Raw genomic sequence first — 20,872 nt, forward strand, 5'->3', positions numbered from 1 at the left:
GTTAAACATTTATGGTCCAAAGCCATATTAAACGTTGTTATAGGCTACAATTAATAGAAATAATGACAAGACCTTTGACTTTTCGATCACAGCACCATTCATTTACTCAATAAACAACTTATATTTAGCATTCTACACTCACACTACAATAACTTATCTTATGGTACTCCATTACAATGGGCTCGTCTGCACTTGAACTTAAGCTTACTTACTTGAGTATTTACAGAGTCTAATTGATTAACTGGATGGTGTGGTCGTTATAATATTTGTCGTTGGTTCGGTATGGTCAGAACGAGATTGGAAACCTTTGTAGCTACTTCCTATTGTGACTGTGCGTGGTGTACTCGATACATAATTCTCTCCATCGTAGCCCGGCGTGTGTGAAAAATCATCTTCACCATAGCCCTGGACCTGGACTGGATGATGTATGTACACCGGCACCTCTACAGGCACTTTGACCGGTACTCTCACTGGTACCCTTACTGGGTACGGCACTTTTACTGGATAGGGCACCTTTTTCTCCACCGGGTATGGCTTCGGAATATACACAGGCACCCGCTTCTCAACCTCCACTTTTTGTGGAACAAGCACTTCTACTGGTACCGGCACTTTCTTTTCTACGTGAACAGGATACGGCACTCGTTTCTCTACAGGCACTGGTATCGGATGCGGCACTTTGACTGCGTACGGCTGCGGATACGGCACTTTAATCGGTACGTGCCTCACAACTTCTACAGGCTCCTTCACTCTAACATGCACTGGGTAAGGCACTTTCGTTTCCACGGGATACGGCTGCGGCACGAGAACTCTGACGGGCACTGGGTAAGGCACTTGCTTTTCGACTTGCACCGGTACAGGGACTGGCCTGTCCACCGGTACAGGCACTTTGACCTCTACCGGGTAAGGCACCCTCTTCTCCACGTGTACCGGCACTGGCTGCGGCACTTTCACCTGAACTTGTTTCAACACTGGCACGTGTTGAACCACCGGGTAAGGTTTCGGCACATATTCTTTTTCTACAACTTTTACGGGCACTGGATGAGGTATTTTAATTCCTATTGGGAACGGAACTTTCTTCTCCACGGTCACTGGGTACGGCACTGGTTTTTCCACCACCTTTACCTTTTCTACCGGCACTTCTACTTTTTTTTCAACTTGCACAGGGTAAGGCTTCGGAACTTCGACTTTGTAAGGTACTTTGACTTGTTTCTCAACTGTTTTAATGTATCTGTGGTGATGGTGGTGATGGTGATGTTTTACTTTGGTAACGACGCGAGGGCGACTGTGGTGGTGATGACTCCCTTCGCTTTCTAAATCCCCGTACATGATGTGCATTGGTGCGCGGCCCCGCTGCCCACTGTAACCAGAATAAGACGGGTTCAATTTTGGGTTCCGATTCAAATAGATTATGTTCTTTCTGTCCATAGCTGGTCCAGAAGTTTCACGTTTTTTCACTGGGACTATTCCAAAAGTTTGAAAAAACATTGTTTCTTTATTTGATGGGGCTGTAGGATTTACAGGAAATACATCTGATCTTTTACTAATAGTGGGCTCAGTCGGGGATCTCTTTAATTTGGCATAATGTGAGGGGAGTATGGGGACCCAATCGTTAGGTTCGATTCTAGTAAAATTGATCGGTGATAAAGGCTTAGTAGTTTTTACTTTAACCTTTCTGGTGACTGGGCGGTAGGCTCGCGTCGTTGGCGGGTGAACAGTGGTGGTTCCGGTGGTTTTGTTCCTATTTATATACACATATTTAAGACGGTGGTAACTCCCTGAAGTGTCACGATCTGTCTCGTCAGTAGTGTTAGTAATTGTCGAGTTGTCGTTTGTCAATGTCGTGTTGTGTAAAGTCGAGTTCACTTGGTTTAATAGACGTTTGGGCCATATTCGTTTCGTCCTCAGTACTTTTTGAGTGGTTGTTGTTGTTGCTGCGGTAGTAGTGGTCGTCGATGACGTTCTATTAAAGGATTTCGGCGGCTTGACGAATTCTGTTCGAATGCCATTGATCACTTGGGGTAGACTGAACTTTGGGCTTTTGGCAACTAATGGAGTGCTGGTTGAGGCAGCGTATATAAGCGGTCGGGTAGATTTTTTGATGTAATACGCTCTGTGGTGTGGCGGTAACGGGATTACTCTGGGAAACTTGTAAATGGAGTTGGGTGAGTAATGCAGCTTCAGAGGTTGGTTGGGATAGATTCGTGGCGGCGGCAGTTTTTGTATGTGCCCATAATGAGGTCGAGGAACATCAACATGGTGGTTCAGTTTCACTGGTTTGTCTGGGATGTTGGGCGGTTTACTTGGCGGTCTCTGTTCAGGTTTGTGAGTAGGCAGGTCAGGTTTCGTCTGTGTTTGGTTACTGGGTTTCGGTTGCTCTACGTACTTTGGATTATGTATAATAGTTATAGCTCTATTCTTGGACTCTAAAGCAAGCTGCTCGTCATCTTGTGCCGTCACGCCACTTCCTTGATTGACGACGATTACTAACGAAACGATCAGGAATGCCGTCTGCAAAGAAAAGAAAACAATTTAGTAGCTAAGCGTCCTTAAAATAAGTGTACAACTGGTATATAGAGACAATTTCCTTGATCAAATGGTGATAACGTTTTGAATTATTATCTATCAAAAAACCTAGCAATAAATCACTGTATTTTAAACTACGATTGATAAGAAATTGTACAATACATAAAGCTAGTATTTTTGCAGCAAATATCTTGATGTTTTATAAATATTTTTTCAGTGTTTTTGCTATCGTCGTCAACGACGCGTGTGTAAAGTTGTCACGCGAACCGCATTTCCGTATGTTTCCATTTTAGGCATACAAATACGTTCAGTAATTGTATTGTAACAACAAAAATGATATCTTTTTCCTATACATTTACGGGTAGTGCCTATATAAGGAACAGTGTGAGAAATTATTTGTATCATAGGAAATAAGATTAGCTAACAATTAATGGCCTAGGTAGTGATCAACAGATTGTTCGATCATGTTACGTGTGCTATCCCATCGTTTGTTCTATCTGCTCGGTAACTATCGGTAAATTACTAGTTTCTGCACGCGACTCCGCCTACATTGATATATTTCCCATTTTCCGCCGACAATTTCCCGCCTTTGTTTAGTTTATCTACCTAAGTAGCTATTGAGGTAGCTAGCTTCCTAATGAGTTATTAGTAAAACGTTATTCTAGTATTTAAGTGCATTTACACTTGCAGAACGAAGAATAATAGATACGTTATTAAAAAAAAACATAAATTAAGGTACCAATGTCATTTAAGTTATATTTTTAAAACCCTAGTGAGCTACCTATCCTTCCGCCAGCCACATTTTCTATAATGTTGACAAATAGGTTTAAGTCGCCTTAAATGTACACAGCTATAAACACATTAAAATTAGAAAGATGTAACAAAGAACACAAAAAGCTAAGTATATTTATTATGAAGAGCAAGAAAGGCGCGAAAAGTATGAGTAATTTCCCGGAAGTTGGGTAATATAAAAAAGTCTAGGGTATGATGGATAGGTAATTTGTCAAATTCGATTTAAAACAAAAACCGTTTATTACTGTAAGCTTGACATTTAGGACCTGTAATTGCTTGTTGGGCTGTTGCTAAAAAAACATTTAATAAATTAGTTGTAGGGTTAGGCAAATAGTAAGTAAGTAGGTATAAATATTAAGATATATTACTAAATCGTTAGAACTTTACACGAGCTTTTCTCACAAACGACAATAACAGTCCCTATCTACTTTATAAATACAGGTTATTTTTTTATAATTCGCTTTACGATTATTAAAGGAAAAACGGAAGGGAAGAAAAACTTTTGAATGAATTTATTATGTAGATAGGTAGTTTATTCATTATTTATGTTCTGACTTACTTACAGCTTTTCGTATATAAATCAAATAAAAATATAGCATTCGTTAAAATCACTAATAAATATTGTTGCAGTCACAAAAATAAGCACTTTTTTTATACGTAGGTACACTACACTATTTTAAGTGGTTTTTTTTAATACAGTTTGAGTAAAACAGTTACAATTTTAAAGCACATAATTCGATAAATTATCACTAAGCACATCACTTTTTAATATTTTTTTTTTCACTTTCTTTTCTTCACTGCACATTTTCCCGCTAAAAACTTGACATAACAATTTTTTAAACGTCACACGTAAACGGGTCCGCGTTTTGTTGTTGAATTAAATAAACGTTTTATTCACTCTTTTTTTTTTTTTTATTTAATTAATTAAGTACCTACCGATAAGTGTTGCATATTGCGGCGCCTGCGGCCAATTGCAGACAAATACGTAATGATAGCTCTGAGGAAGCGCCACTCACTTATATAGCATTCGTGCAATGGGTGGATGAGTTTCAGGACGATTACTTTCTCTGCCAATGCCAATATTTTTCTATATCATTCATTTCTACACCCTTACGGTCTACTGTACTTGTGTTGGTATTTTAACGGTTAATTACCTTATGAAATTCATTTCAAAATCAGAAGTTAGCCACATAACTTAAGCGAATCCGGTAGATACATAATATTCTATAACAGGTTTTGATATTAGCTGGCTTTCGGTTTCGGTGGACCCTCTGCCCTTTATATAGAAACTAGGCTCTAAGTTCATGCCTTCAGAGAAAGCATAGGAATGCCAGTTAGTCTACAATCAACTTAATTGGTAATTCAAACGTCTATGGGCAATGGGTACGTTCAGGTCCAATGGCAAAAACGTACGTTTTTTTTCAAGTTTTTATTGGATAAATAAATTGGTTAACCTAGGAATATGTATACCCGCCTGTACCTTTACAAAGGTACGTAAGTAGGTGCCTTCTATAAATACTACCTAACTGTATTATCTATTCTGTACAATAGACCCAAGGCGTAAAAGTCAGGAAGTTGTAGAAAAAAGTAAACAAAAATACGCACTATTCACGTTTGATGGAATTTTAATTGCGTAAAGAAATGTTTATTTGCCGCTAAATGCAATTGAAGTGATTAAAAGCAACGTAAGATTTACGTTGCGATTGGTTCCCGCCGAAACCATTGCAATTTGTTATCCAACTACTCGGAGGTACCTGGTTTAGCGAAACATCTGTTTCATATGTTCCTGCTTCCGTTTTTCCACACGCACTTTATACTGAAATATTGTACGTTTAACTTTATGCAACCATGTAAATATAACACGCGAATGGTATAGGTGTTTGTGGTGTATTCCACATTCATTCGTGTCCTTAGCACACGCTTATGTATATACGCACTGTTACTTTAATTAATTAGTAATAAAAAAATCATCGGTATAGTTAAAGCGGTCGCCACGCAACTTCTATTGCCAGTTGGCAACAGTTGCTGGGAGTACGATTTCCGGAACTAATATTTAAATTATTTCCTAAACATAAAATTATAGACACTTATAGACAGGTTGATTTATGTAGGTTCTTTTATTGTATGAATCATATTGAATCACATCTGCTTGGATAGGTCATTTTTATTACGTCTTTTCTATAGCAAATAGTTTTATACACATAAAACAAATTTCAAACATGGAGACATGGATGGTGAGTTTTGTCGAAAACATACATAGGCAGGTACATTAGAACGAAATTTGTTCGAAAGTAATAGGTATCCCTAACAGAAAAAAGCCTGCTTTCCGGTGAGGTACCATAACCACAGAATAATAAGTACTATAGCCATAACTAACTGTTACTAAACGTTTTACATACTCAGTTTAGTAATTAACGTGTTAATATATTCACTTTCGATAAAACTTGTGCATAATCCTGCATTAGGGGCGGTATTATTTATGAATGTCAAAAAACATAGTGAACATGCAACATAAGATTACATGGGTCTTACATGCTCTGAACATTCATGATCTAATGCATATTGGATCATTTAACTAAGTTACACAGGTGTTATGGAGTTCTAATATACATAAATATTATATCAGCCTGGCCTTTTTCCAACTATGTTGGTGTCGGATTCCAGTCTCACCGGACGCAGCTGAATACAGCATTTTACATGAAGGGACTGCCTATCGGACCTCGACAACCCAGTTAACTGGGTTATAACACGATATATACCCTTCGGTAAGACTGGTTGTCAGACTTTCAAGCTTCCCACTACTGTTAACGATTGTCAAAGGTCTTTTTAAATGACAGCTGGGGCCCACAATACATCGTGCCATCCGAAACACGGAGCAATTCGATATAAGATGGTCACCCATCCACGCAACAACCTCAGAGATCGATCCAACATAGGCCATAGCGAAAGGCTAAGCCATGATGATGTCTTGGACTACAAAATAAAACAAACCATATAAAATGTAAATAAATATATCAATCACTGTATTTCTTTCAATATCTTAAGCCTATATTTATCATCGGGGAATCTCATTTTGACAATTTGTCGGACTTCTTCACAAGAATAACCTGTAAATTGTTCTTTATTCTTATTCCATAAGTCGGATATCTCTAGCAGTTGTGCCTTGAGTAGGAGAGGCAGTTTGGTGAATTTGGACCACACATTGATCTTTGATTCGAAGTTGATTGGCTCCTGAAACAAAATCATAATAAAATTAAACATGCTTAAGTTGGCTCTACCTTATGAAATGGTGGCTAATTTACGTTTTATCAGATCTTACCAAATTAATAGTACGTATAAGATTTATTTTAAATTTACCTAACTACTATTAATTATAATCATTTTATACTTATTGCTAATTCTTTCGCTCTTTCACGGCTAAACTGATAAACCGATTGTGATGATTAAAAGCAGTGTCTTTACTCTGAGAACGTTCTTGTACTTATGACACTGTAAAAATGGGAGAGTCGCGGCTCGCGGGCAACAGCTATTGAGAAGGTATTATAACTAAAAAGCGTTACTAAACATTTCTTTACTATAGACTTCGATTTCTGGAGCGCCTTTGAATAGGAAGCCGCCCTCTTAGAGAAGAGTTAACACGGAACGGTCGGTTACACACACGCTCTAACGAGCGTGAAACAACAAAGGACAGAGCGCGCGCCGCGCTCATCTGTCAGGCCCGCGAAGAAAACGTGAGCGGAGAGCGCGCCGTCTTTCGTAACCCTGTACGCTCCTAATCACGCGCGAAAGAGCGTATGTGTAAAGGCACCTAATGTCTACAATTTATCACGCAAGAACTACAAATGATGTAGTTTGCTCATCAGCTAGTTTATAGCAGTTTAAACTACTTAATAACTCACCTCAAATAACAACAAAACATCAGTAACAGTGTACTCGACTCTCAAAGCCAACATGTACACAAGCTCTTCACTCACAGCTTTACTATCAACCAGTAATCGTTCCAGGATGGACTGACATAGCACTTGCACGAGGGTACAGACAGACATCTCATACATGCGAGTAGGGAGGACATTGTACCAGCAGGATTTAAGATCTTTTAGTAGCGTGATGGCGTTGTTGATTGCGCAGTCGAATTGCTCGTAAGTTTCGTGGGTCCATGGTGAACCTGAAATACAAATAGAAAGACAATTAATACTTGTTTAATCCAAAGGTATAAGTAGACTTGCTATTAAAAACAATCAATGCTTATTTTCTAGCTAGTTTAGACCCCAAATAATAAAATTGAAATCAATTGAAGGAAAACAAAAATACCCAAAAATCACTTTGCTGCATAATCTGGGAATCAGACCTACTAGTACTATGGACCTGCTTTAGCATAGCACAGTTATCAATAAAGTTTGTAAAAAGTGGAAGCTTAGAATTTGTTGACATAACATTTTTAGAAGGAAACTATATCCTAAACTGAAATAAAAAATAACACCTCCCTCATTACAGGAGGAGACCCTTGCCTAGCTGTGCGACATTAAAAGGTTCAATTTAAGGTGAAATAAAAATTGGATACATTACCATCACCTTCAATACTCTGCATAATACTAGTCTTCTTATTCTGCAGATACAGGGATATCTTCTCAAGGCCTAAGACCCTGAGGTCTTGAATACACTCCAGTAGAACTATGTTCAACTGATCAGCCAGACTCTTTGGTAAGGAGTTACTCCATGGTGGTCCAAGCAGACTGTGGGCCAGGTAGAAGCAGTTGTTGAAGAATAATGCTGGAGATAGGAAAATACAAGTTATTGTAGATTAAATGCTTAGGATGTTTATTATTATAATTCTCTGTAAAGAAAATTGGCTGATTTTGAACAATGTTTTGACTGAATTACACTTAATTCAGTCAAAACATTGTTCAAAATCAGCCAATTTTACACACATTAAAATTTCTGGATATCCAAAAGTTAACTCATTACAGAACTTGGATAACTGAAAAAGCTATGCTTATTAGTATATCTGTGTACTAAAAGTCAGTTAAGATTCCTTGCCTCTCTTTCCTATAGCTTTAAATAAAAGATGTAAAGGATTTATAGCAATAAAAACAGTGGCATTATAAACTAAAAGGTGTCTAATTTAGTCTGAAGAAAATTCTCACCAATATCAGCAGGACAGCATTCCAAATTAACTTTAAACTTCTTAGGCACCAAGCTTTGATACATAACTGCAATATCTTTAATATAACCAACTAACTGAGTGCTGTATTTCTCCGGCAACTTCGCACTTTCCTCCAAATGTTCCACGATTAACGACATAATAGCTTTTATGTTCTGTGAAATGATACATTTTGGAAGAAATAAGGGCTTGTTTATGTCCCAATGGGCATTGTTGTCAGTTACATCTAGAATGGACTCGTTTTCATTGCTTGGTACAGAGCCGACAACTATAATTCCATATGATAGGCTTTCGTTTAGCAATATGCGGACATCTGATAGCAGTTTATCGCACTTCTTGTTGTATAAGACACATTCAGTATCATCAATATATTTATTCAAAGGTGAGTCCGCCGCTTTGACGAATTTAAGGTCTACTAAAAACTTGTTAAATGAATCCAGCTCAATAACAATGTTTTTGTAGTTCTGGTAGCTGCTATCGCAAGACGGTAAGTTCATTCTGATACAATCTTCAATTATCTTGTTAAAGAATTTCTGACGAATCATTTCGGCGAAGATTTCTATGAATGATTTGTCTCCTTCAAATTGCGATCCTAGTGTAGAGTGTAGGAATTCAAATATTGCTGTTAAATTGTTGAAAATTGTTTGGTAGTTCGGCTTTTTAGGATCATTCAGGTTAATTTTTATGTTGAAGACTATGGCTCCAATATGGTCTTCAGTGAAAATATCACAATTATGCCTTATTACATTATGAAGAAGGTTGTTAATAAAAAAGTTTGAAAATAAACCAAGTTCAGCATACATTCTATCAGTTGCATGTAAAGTTTGTAATATCTTCTGTAGCAGTACAGGGTCACTTTGTTGTACAGACAAAGAGTATGTTAGAAAATTCAAACCTTTTTTCTCAGACCATGAAAAAATATCTTCCCATTCTATACTTAATTGGGCAATGTATAAGGCCAGTTGGTTTTCAGCCTGAGCATTGATGTTTGTTAACGCCTTTACCATTTTACCTTCGAATTTCAAATTCTTTAGTTCGGATTTCAATTTTTTCACTGCTAACATTGCTTCACTGTAATTGTATCTGCCGAACTCATGATTAGCTTTCTCTAACACCCGTTTTCCGTCAACAACAGTACATAAATCGTTAAAAATTGCGTACGATTTCGTTAATTTCTCACAATGACTACGAAAATCTTCGTCGTTCATTTTGTACTTTTCTTGACTTGATTTTATGTCTTCGATGCATTTTGAATAGTCTGAGAGTATATTAGCTTTTCTATTATTGTAGTTTAATTGTTCTAAGCTCTTGGTAATGGTAAAATTAACGTGTGTGTCGATGATATTCTGCTGTAACGCCCAAGACAAAAGTTGCACTCTTTCTGTAAGATCCTTTATTGGCGGCAAGATTTGATCTCGATGTTTCTTTATTTCCTCTGAACTCACTTTGTTAGCTTCTTGCAAAATAGCACTTAGCAAACTCATTTTAATAGAATAAACTTAATAGCTTTGATAACTCCAACAGATTCGGTTAACTTTGTTTGTGATTTCAAATTTGAATTAAAATTGACATTTCTGACAGAATTCCACCTGACTTGATTGTCAACCGCAAAACTGACAGCGGATGTTAGACGTTCAGAAATTGAGACACTCTTAATTAATTACTAAAATTAAGTTGTTATAGAACTATGACACAATGTTTTAATTTAAAGTTAATTTGTAATATCAATTGTTTCAGTTTAACCGTCGTTCACAATTATCATCGTATTAAAATCCTTATTACCAATAGAAATCTGTAAGTCTTTATCTCACCATCGTCGTAAATGTTTCGTTTTTCCCAGTTTTCAGGTGTGGAAAACTGATTTCTTTCTGAAAAGCGTATATTAAAAGCTACTGCTTATGCAGTACATTCTTATGTTATGGAAATAACATGCAAATGAACTGATTCAAAGGCCTACCACTTCCTTATTCAGGTTGCCGAATACTTGTTAAATCAATTCACCCCTCACTCAAGGGCATCGCTGTGTTCAGTGTGTTCACAGTTCGCGTAGAAGTTAGTCCGTAAATTTTTTTTTTAATCCTTGTAAATATTATAATAATGGATCACATTGAAATTGATAGTTTGAAAAATGAATTGGATCATGAAAGAACTTGCAGGTCAGTAACAGTAGAATGTAAGGACTTAACTAGGTAGTGAATATAATTATGTAGGTACTCATGTAAGTAGATAGGTAGATTCGTCATGTAAGTAGGTACTTGTATGACAAACCTTTCGCAAATATAATGTGACAATGGTACTAAAACTTTTGCTTCATAACTTCTGGATCAAGTTTCACTAATTGGCAAAGTAAATATTCAGTGCCGTAGGTATTCTAGGACAGATTAAATTATAGATTGCTTTTAATGTGTGTTATTGGGTCAAGGTTACTAAGGTGGTTTCCATACTTAATGTATGCACATAAATACTGCAAATCGTTACCAAATATCCTTTATAGAACAATCAGGAACAAGTAATTTTGAATCAATGCGCTACAATACCTATTGCTAATTAATTTCGACAGGCGCTAACGAATCCTAATGTCACCAAAGATTGATGAAAAAGAAAGCTCCATTTACAATGCCATTCTAAATTCACTAAAAATACTTGTTAGAATGATTCAATGGGAATGCGCGGACGGGTCCTGAGTCTATCTATGACTAAAAGTTGTCCTCATCTCACCATTATTATCCAGTTTTCTCAATCCATTTATTAGATACTATTAGTAGTGTATTAGTGTTTTACCAACTATACTTGGCCATTTCGAACGTGCGAACTAAGTCATGTTAATTTTGTCGGAGTCGCTCGCACTCACACATTGTTATTTTTTGATTATGATGTAGTTCGTTTTATAACTGCCTGATTATAATTTTATTACGAGCCCAGCAGCCGAATGCTGCTAAGTGTTAGGGCTTTATTAATATCTACACACCTACTTCAAAATTCATATTATAGAGATTCCGCCGCGTGGCAGAATGGAGAGCTGGAGAAGCAAATAGCGTCAATTCACGATGAGCTTCGTAAGAGCGACTACCCGTGGGACCATGACGATGACCTGGTCAAAGAGAACGCCAAGCACAAGGTGTATCTGGACACTATCGAGACGCTTCGAGAACAAATGCCCGCGTTGAAGGAGAAGATTAAAGCTGCACGGATTTGTGGACCGGGTAAGATGATAGATACTCCAATATCCAAGAACTTTTCTCTATTCCAAGGTTCATTTTGGCGTATGTTCCCATGTAGGTTATTAAACCGGCTTATTGATTTTTTTGAAAATGTACGTCTCTTTTGCGGATGGACTTAGAGCAAAACTATTTTCAACTTCTGTACCTAACTATTGTGAAATAAGTAACGTTTTCTTCATCTCTAGCTTAATATAATTATTTATGTAAGTTATATTTTTTCCAGATTGCAGACTAAAACACGATGATCTCAACATAAACTTGGATTTGCTCACTCCTGTAAGTAGTTTGCGTTTTTACAAAATTATGCGAAAATACACGTACACACCTACTTAAGTGATTTAAATTAATAACGGTTTTTATAACTTATTTGCTTCCAGGCTGAATTGCTGCGTACAGTGAAAAGATTCGAGCGTCTTAAAACGGACTTGATAAGTACACTACGTAGTAAAGAGTGGCGCTTAGATTCCGAGTCTAAGGTACGTATGCGACTATCGATCTACTGGTAGGACTAGATGGAATAAAGGGAATTAAATTTACTTGCATACTAACCCAATATTGTCCCACTGTTAGACACGGGTGTCCTTCAGCAACAAGAGCGGTTAGGTTTTTCACCGCGCTGATTAATATCAGAACATGAAAAACGATATGCTTTAGTTCTTCTTTTTTAATAATTCAACTCCTGAACTAAGTGCTGCTCTTGTGTCGCAGGGACTTTTACAAACATAGATACAAGCAATGGACACAAAGTTCAACCAGAGCCGAAACAGTTGTTTGTGAAACTCAATTGTTCCGTGTGGAAATCAAACTCACAACCTCCCGACGCAATGGTAGCGGCGTGGCGATCTTAACCACTGCGTCACAGGGGCAGCACAATTCAAAAAGTACATATTTTTATCTATTTTTCAGTTGTTCGTAAGAGTTCACGATCAAAGAACTTACTTACAAAACGAGCTGCTGATCTGTCAGAACAATATAATGAGACTGCAGAAGAACGGAGGCTATTGGCAGTAAGTATCTATATAAGAATATGTAACAAGTGACAAAAAACACAGGTACCTACATACATTTTTAAATCAATGACCAACGGTCAAGAAGACGTGGCATTGATTTTGTTTTGGCCAAGTATTTACCGAGATAATGTCAATCCCTAAAAAACATAAATCACAGTTCACTTAAAAAAGAAATCATTTTACTCATTAGCTTAAAAAGCATGGCCTAGTATGTACCTCGTACACACTTGAGTACTTATAACTCATGAAGCAAGCAAATTATACGATGCACATAATTCGTCGAACACAACATTTAACATTAAGGCACAAAATGATCAATAGATTGGATGCATAACAAAAAACCATGTTCGTTCGTTCTGTTTTCTCATACACTTACACCATAAAGTTGAAAATCCATCTAGGTACATATCAACAGTATCAAACACAATAAGTACGCTTTATCATTAATTAAATCAATCATTTATTAAATAAATCGGTGTAATGTTTCTGAACGTAGGGATGATTTGTTCCACCGATGTGACGTTCCAGATCGATGGGAAGAAAGAACGACGAGCGAGTGCTGGACCCCAAGCGAGGGCCCATAAAGAAGATCATTGGGAACGAACGACTCCCACCAATCGCCACTTAGAAGACACCTAGATCATATTCGTTCACCAAGTTTTGAGTCTTTTGTTTAACAATCGATATAATAATTTTCATGTAGTTTTAACACGTGTGAAATACCACTGTGTGTCATAATGTAGCAGCAAGCAGTTGAAAAAAATAGATGCTAAGTTATCTGGGCGTAAAAAAACATATTTTGGTGCAATTTTTACAGTATCAAAATTTTATTTAGAGGCCTCATATTAAGTAAAAAAATTAAACAATAACAAATTATATAATTTTACAGTATATCTTACACAGAAACCTCCTTTTAAGTAAAACAAATACCTGTGCTAGGAGATACTCTTCAATGTGGCCAGGAAAAATATAATATTACATTTGAGTACCTACTAGGTATTAACTATCGAGTAATAAAAGAAAATTCTAAAAAATATATTCCATTCAAGGGTTTATGATGGCCAGAATAAAACGACCTTTCAATAAAGCTTACAATGAATGCCCTTGGATAGACATTTCGAAACGTAATCCATTACTTAAACTATTCTTTTATAGGAAAATGTCAAGCTTTTATTACTAAAACGTATATAAAAGTATTGACCTAACATTTGTCGATTGTTAAACTCATCACTCTACATAATAATCTTATGAATTAGGAGAGAAAGTAGATGGAATAAATAAATAGGTGTTTAGCAATAATTATTGCTAGATATTAATACGTAATTTTATCACGGGATGCTTAGAAAATAAATTATATTACAGGATTAAAATTATGTAGTCAATTTTAAAGCATCATTTCGAAACAGAGGGCGCCACTAAAGTGTTTGAATAAAGCAAAAAAGTTTGATTTCTGGGAATTTGGAAAAAATATATATAGTATTGGGAATTGACACTTTCAAATCTTTTTATAGCGAGTTCAAATCAGAATAGTAAAGTAAAATAAAATATCGAGTAGTCAATTTTGAATTATATCTATTAATGAGATAGTATTTTGATATAATTATCAAGTAAATGTCTATTATATTACGAGAGTCATATATTCACATATTTATTAGATTTAGTACACGTAGTGTGAAATAAAATATCAAACAATAATTTGTTTTATTTTATTTATTAAATACAAAAGTTAATAATTTAAGTCTCTATGAGCAGTGTTTTACTCAAATATAGTTATATTTTTACGGTCTTGTATATTTGGTTGGTAAATCGATGGTGGTACTCAAGTATTCTGACTCCAGTTCCCCATATGGTCTTCTATATAAAGCAGCTGTAATGATAAAACAGTAAGTTAATATTTTAAGATTGCAAAGATTCAAGGGTACTTTTGGCTAAATGCTTTAGTCAATAATACTTTTCAAGAGGGCTCCGGCGACATTTTGAAACGCTCGTTAATTTAATTTTCGTCTAGGTTGATTACAACATGCCGCCGGCAGAAAAAACGTTAGTCAATTGTACATGTGCGTGTGAACCGAGAGACCACACTGGGATTTCGCGAAATAAAAATCCTAGAATTTAGTACTAGACTTAAAACAATTGTAGAACGAATTTGGGAATTACAACCCATAAAATTAAAAACTACGACCCATAAAGTGTGGCCCCTCCACCTTCTGACTGGTTAAGAATTTTGACTGCAACATATATGCGTATAATCGTGAGTGCTCGGAATATAATAATCCAGGCGATTAACTAAATCAATTTTCATCAAAATTCATTAAGTAGTTTTTGTGTGAAAGACTCACAAACCACAAACACACATCCTTACAAACTCTCACTTATAATATAAGTGTGACTTACGTGTAACACAGTGGTGTCTGTCGAGGTGCAGGCGCAGGTGTCTGGGGCACGCGCACACGTACCCGCCCGCCGTGTTCACGCACGAGTACTCGCACCCGTCCGTCTGCAGGTTGCACTCGTCTATGTCTGTACACAACCAACAATATTTAATGGTCAATAAAGACTGGAAAATAAAACTAGTGATGTTAGCATTGAAGCTAACAATAGGCCCATATACCCGGCCACCATAGTTGTTGCAGTTCTTGTTTCTCTTCTTCAAATGACTGCCCGGACAGGCCCGTATTTAATTATTCTAGGGCGCGGTCGGTAGTGTATACGACTACCACGCAGAAGTCTCGGGTTCGAATGCTGGGTCGGGCGAAAATGTTGTTCCTGAGATTTACAATTAAGAATTGCTTAGTTATTGCCTAGAGTAAGGAAGTTGAGATCGTAGACCTTCGTCCGTCGGAGAGCACCTGTCGCCCTGGGCGCTGCGCCTATCTTATCACTGGGCGTGTCGGTTATCCGTCCCACAGGTCTATGAGAGTAAGAAAAAAAAATTGTACCAGTGTATTGTGCACACACTTGGACACTTAACAAAGCCCTACACCGCCTGATATCGGCTAGAAAGACATTATTACCCAATGCTTCGAAAGAAGTAGCAGCTAATATATGTGACAATAATCATGACACTTACCTAAGCATCTCTGTCCGACCCCTAGAGACAGGAAGCCAGGTGAACACGAACATCTATAAGCTCCCTCTGTATTTACACACACTTGTGTTAAGTGACAACTGTTCTTCTCTACCGTACACTCGTCCACGTCTGGAAGCAAATAGAAGTATGTCAAAACATATTGCTTAGAGATTTTCACTTTTGACTATGAAGGCTTCATTCTTAGTTTTAATTGGTAGTTGTTAAGAGCTTTCGTTAAAATAGTGAGAATCAATAAAAAAAATCCATCGCTTCTACAGAAAAATGCAGGTCCCTGAATTGATGTTCCAAATTCTGAATGTGATAAATAAATAAATGTTATCGGACAAGTCACACCCGGTCATTTGATTCCAAACTAAGCAGAGCGTGTACTATGGTAACCAAATAACTGATAAACATACTTATATACTTCTAAATATATACTTATATAGATAATTTGACAACCAGGCTCAGAACAAATACTCGTGCTCATCACACAAAGATTTGTCCCGTAACGAATATTGATATATACCCACCAGCCGCGAACCTTGCATACAAGGCTCTTTGCTTAGTTATTAGACTATATTCATAAGTGAATCGTAATCTGCGTACTAAAACAGAAGGTATACGTGCATACGCGTATACGTGCACGCATAAAGAGTTCGTACACGTTTCTAAGTATTATTGTACTCTAAAGAATAACAACTGTGGCGCCATATTAAGGACTAGCTGACCCGCGCAACTTCGCTTGCGTCACATAAGAGAGAATGGGTAAATTTTTCCCCGTTTTTGTAACATTTTTTACTGGTACTCTGCTCCTATTGGTCGTAGCGTGATATTATATAGCCTATAGCCTTCCTCGATAAATGGGCTAACTAACACTGAAATATTTTTTTCAAATCGGACCCTTAGTTCCTAAGATTAGCGCGTTCAAACAAACATACAAACAAACAAACTCTTCAGCTTTATAATATTAGTATAGATAATATATTAGTAGTGTACCTTCACAAGTGTTAGCAGTAACATTATGCGTATATCCAGGGTCACAGGGTCCACGGTCACTGCCGTCCAAGTTACTAGTCACCTCCACGTCGAAATAGCCTGGAGATGATTGACTACCTAAAGGCAAAAAGACAAACGAAGTTACATCATAGTTACAAAAAATAATTAAAGAAGCGTACTAGTTGTTAAACTGACCCTTTTTTATTACTTTATGAAATTTGGAAACCAACAATTGAAATTTGCCCAGTTTAATTTAAACCAACAGTTTTCAGCCAAGAATTACAGTAATTACTTTTAAGTCTGGAACTTGGGATTACAAGCAGTTTGGCCAGAAGAGAGAGGAGTTTTATTAAACTGAGAAGTTTTTCTGTCAACATTTTTAAGAGATTTTCAAAATGTAGGACTAAAGGGTGACATTTTATTAGTTTATTAACTATTACAAGGTTACTGACCTGGGTTAGAAGCACTGTAGAATTCCTCAACGTCTGAAGAGTAATGAGAGTTGATCACTTCAGGCTGCATTTCAAACGTCATATCTGGTATATAAGGGTTCTGTGAAAAATATACAAAGTAAATAAAAATCAGTGTGACAGTAGCAAATGTAACTATTTTTATAATTCGCCCGTTACAAACTACGGTTGGTGGTCAACCTAGTGTCAAAGTTGTTCAAGCCGTCCGAGAGGCCATTGACATGGCTTAACGACTGTTATCTTAGTAGACAGCAGCCGAGACCGACTTTTTACGTGCCCTCCGAAGCACGAAGACGCTCAGTTCAAATACCACTATGCGGTCACTCATCTATGGAATGACCGCGCCAACGGTTGTTTGACCCACAGATCGTTTACCGACCGGTGAGCGCAATTGGCTATGGGCGCCTCGAGACTCCGAAATGACATGACTTAGTTCGCACGTTTAAAATGGCCCGAGTATAGTTATAAGACGCTTACACTGTCGCTAATATCTTCTGTGCTGTCAAACACATCGTTGTCAGATGAATCAGGGCTTGCGTTGCAAAGAGGTAGTTCTGCACATTTCCTTATCTGAAAGTTTAAATAATGATCATGGTTTCTGATGACATTAGTTTTCTTTGTTCCGTGTGGGAATCGAACCCATGACCTCCCGACACAGTGGTATCGGAGTGGCGATCTAAACCACTGCGCCACGGTGGCAGGCAAACAATGATGTAAGAGTTTTAATTAAATATAGCCTAGATACCAAAATTCTAAAATACAAATCTAATAAGTTTTTTTTGTAATTCAACTGATATATGGAATTAAAAAATGGCTTAATACTGAGTTTTAGTAAACCCTTACTAAAATCTTTATATCAGTAACAAGAATAAATATAGTTGAACAAATAAACATTGAACCTCATTTTTTGAAGTCGGTTAGAAACTTAAAGAATAAATCTTACCTGTACATTGTCTCCAATACACTTGGCTTTAGTTTTACACTTCCTAGTACGCGCCTGAGTACCAACACCGCAAGTAGCTGAACATTCGGACCATTTCGACCACTGAGACCATTTTGGAACGGATTCGTCTACCTGAAATAACATAATAAAAGAGATTTTGGTACTTATTATAAAAGCTAATAAAGACCATTTACGCAGACGTTTTATTCTCGTCTCTCTTTTTAAAAGACAACTCCCGCACTAACAATTACTCTTGTGTCGCGGGGACTTTTACAAACATTCAAACAACGGACACAAAGCGCAACCAGACCCGAAACAATTATTTGTGGATCGCACAAATAATTGCTCTTGTGGGAATCGAATCCACGACCTCCCGACGCAGTGTTATCGGCGTGACGACCTAAACCACTGCGCCACGGAGGCAGTCAATTCAAAGGAGTTTATTGGAGTTCTATGTTGTTAAGTAAAATTAGATGTTCCTTATCCCACGTTGTTTTGAATGCCTGGAAGAGATTGCCATTGTAATTTGTACCAATTGTACCTTAATTTTAATTTTATCTTAAGTAAGTATTTGTTTTTCTTTTTATATACATGTATGCAGTGTACAATAAACAGATTTGTAGTAAATATATTAATCCCAACAATCGCAAGGATACTTAGAAGTTTAAACTATAACTTACTGCACACGGCGGCATGTGACATTTCCTTCTGTCATCGGTAGGTCCTTTACACGCTGATTCGTCTAGAACTATCTTCTCTGAATGTGAAGAGCTTACTGAAATTATATGAAAACAAATATAAATATTCATTATTATCTATCAATTGCTTTTGGACTTTGACTATTGTAAATCTGCTGTAAAATTTGGGTTTAATTCACCGATATATTATATATCTATCTACTATCTATACTTATAATAAATCTGTAGAGAGGTCAATTCTGTACATTGAATATATTTAAAAAAAAACCAATGGGGGATGTTTAGTAACGGATACTGATACCGAATCTGCAATTTATAATTTTCTTTTCTGTCTGTCTGTCTGTCTGTCTGTCTGTCTGTCTGTCCTCCGTCTGTATGTGACGCTATCACGTAAAAACTACCGGATAGAATGCACTGAAATTTGGTATATGCATAGATTAAGTAGTGGAGCAGTTTCTAGGATACTTTTTATAGCATAAAATTTCAAAAAAATTTAGAAAATTGAAAAATATACGTAGAAATCGTTTGAACCTGCGTTTCCCTATAGAGACCATAGATGGCGTTACAATCCATTTCACAACATTCGCATAAAGTTAACGCGGCGCCTGCCGTATCGATACCTGTTGTTCGCACCAACCAATAGATGGCGTTATAGCTCGCAACAAAGCATGTTTTTTCTAATTAATTTGTTTTGATGGCTTTATTGTAAAAAAATACCTTTGAAACATGCTATACATTTATAAGATTTTTAAACATAAATGTTGTATGATATATTACACAAAAATGTTGGTTTACGTGGGTCCGGTGCGGTCGGGATATCCTAGATGGCAACCGAGTAATTTCGTTTGTTGTTCGCCGCAACTAACAGATGGCGTTGTTGTTCGAAACACATAACCAAATTAATTGGTTGCATTAAGGAAATAAATTGTATAGCTATGAAACAGACTACGTGGTAAGTATTAAAAAATAAACAACGGATGATATATAAAAAATAATTACGGGTTACGCGGTTTCGGACGTATCATCGCAAGTAAACATTATTACGCGTGTGAAGAGCTCCGGCGCAGATAGGTCTGTCTGTACCTATTATAATATTCTGAATCCAGACGGGTAAGCAATGGTCAGTCTATAATAAGGTTTTAATTATATTTTACACTGTAAACTGGTACGGATACAGACGAGAGCGGAAAAGAAGGTAACCACAGGAAATCAGGCCTGCCTGAGCCTGTGTCACATTGTGTGCCCTTCGGGTCCCTTTCGTATATAACCATTAGATGACAAAAGAGTTGTTAGCATTTTTATGTGTATCGAGTGCTTCGCAATTCGCGTGCTCAAACGAATAAGCAACAGTACGAAATTCACGCGAGCGGAGCCGCACGGGTCAGCTAGTATATAATACGTAAACGATGCGATTATAGTCTTTCGTTATTCGAATGGTTCAATTACAGGCTAATATTATATTTAAACGACACAAAATATGAAGTTATCACACTACTTAAGTGTAATTTTTAATTGAGTGTTGTCTGGGTTTGACGAAATTCGGTCATTATCTTGACTGCCTTGTTAATATCGAAAGTTATATTGATAAATATGACAGTATCTATATAAAATGAAATCAATGAAATTCTTTTAAAAGAAAAATATGGGTTATATTACCGATAGTGTGATTGTTGTCGTCAATGTAGTGACACATTCTAGACCTGGTCTGGTGTCCAAGACCACACGTCACGTTGCACAGCGACCACGCCGACCATGGGCTCCATTTAGCCGGCACTGCGATCAAGAACAAATTACTTTTAATAATGTTATAATGGCCGATTTGGGCTACGGCGGCCAATTTCATTGAAACCAGCCAACTGTGCAGGACTTTGTTTGGTGGAGTGGTTCTCAACCAGTTCTTAGTCCGGAACCACTTTTATATTATCCTTCTTAGCAGGGTCCACTGTGTAAGTAAATTAAAAATAAAGTGTAATAATCATCATGAA

At 36.9% G+C, this 20,872-nt stretch overlaps 3 protein-coding genes across 4 annotated transcripts in view; 1 reads left to right on the forward strand and 2 right to left on the reverse strand.

Annotated features, from left to right (window-relative positions):
* Positions 1–73: 73 nt before the first annotated feature.
* LOC142980730 (uncharacterized) lies at positions 74–9,975 on the reverse strand. Its single transcript, XM_076126292.1, has 5 exons — positions 8,460–9,975; positions 7,888–8,085; positions 7,215–7,480; positions 6,394–6,546; positions 74–2,508 (listed from the first exon to the last, which is right to left on the reverse strand). The coding sequence occupies exons 1-5, from the start codon at positions 9,958–9,960 to the stop codon at positions 238–240; spliced, it is 4,389 nt and encodes a 1,462-aa protein (XP_075982407.1). The 5' UTR covers positions 9,961–9,975; the 3' UTR covers positions 74–237.
* A 514-nt stretch (positions 9,976–10,489) lies between these two features.
* LOC142980616 (uncharacterized) lies at positions 10,490–14,379 on the forward strand. Of its 2 annotated transcripts, none has more exons than XM_076126094.1 (6): positions 10,490–10,632; positions 11,468–11,679; positions 11,921–11,973; positions 12,075–12,173; positions 12,604–12,704; positions 13,204–14,379. In XM_076126094.1, exons 1-6 carry the CDS (start codon positions 10,574–10,576, stop codon positions 13,289–13,291), a joined length of 612 nt encoding a protein of 203 aa, XP_075982209.1. In that variant the 5' UTR covers positions 10,490–10,573; the 3' UTR covers positions 13,292–14,379. The 2 variants fall into 2 exon arrangements, with proteins under 2 accessions (XP_075982209.1, XP_075982208.1); XM_076126093.1 differs by having other exon boundaries at positions 13,236–14,379.
* Positions 14,380–14,421: 42 nt separating this feature from the next.
* The window catches only part of LOC142980374 (hemicentin-1-like), a 40,972-nt gene continuing 34,521 nt past the window's right edge, over positions 14,422–20,872 (reverse strand). Inside the window, exons 45-53 of the mRNA XM_076125698.1 lie at positions 20,544–20,660; positions 18,870–18,964; positions 18,190–18,321; positions 17,724–17,816; positions 17,229–17,328; positions 16,777–16,893; positions 15,778–15,906; positions 15,102–15,227; positions 14,422–14,574 (exon numbers count right to left, since the gene is read on the reverse strand). Of these exons, the coding sequence (XP_075981813.1) occupies positions 14,486–14,574; positions 15,102–15,227; positions 15,778–15,906; positions 16,777–16,893; positions 17,229–17,328; positions 17,724–17,816; positions 18,190–18,321; positions 18,870–18,964; positions 20,544–20,660 (998 nt within the window). The 3' untranslated portion in view covers positions 14,422–14,485. The remainder of the gene's footprint in view (positions 14,575–15,101; positions 15,228–15,777; positions 15,907–16,776; positions 16,894–17,228; positions 17,329–17,723; positions 17,817–18,189; positions 18,322–18,869; positions 18,965–20,543; positions 20,661–20,872) is intronic.

Source organism: Anticarsia gemmatalis, chromosome 18 (genome assembly GCF_050436995.1).
Source record: "Anticarsia gemmatalis isolate Benzon Research Colony breed Stoneville strain chromosome 18, ilAntGemm2 primary, whole genome shotgun sequence".
NCBI classification, from domain to species: domain Eukaryota; kingdom Metazoa; phylum Arthropoda; class Insecta; order Lepidoptera; family Erebidae; genus Anticarsia; species Anticarsia gemmatalis.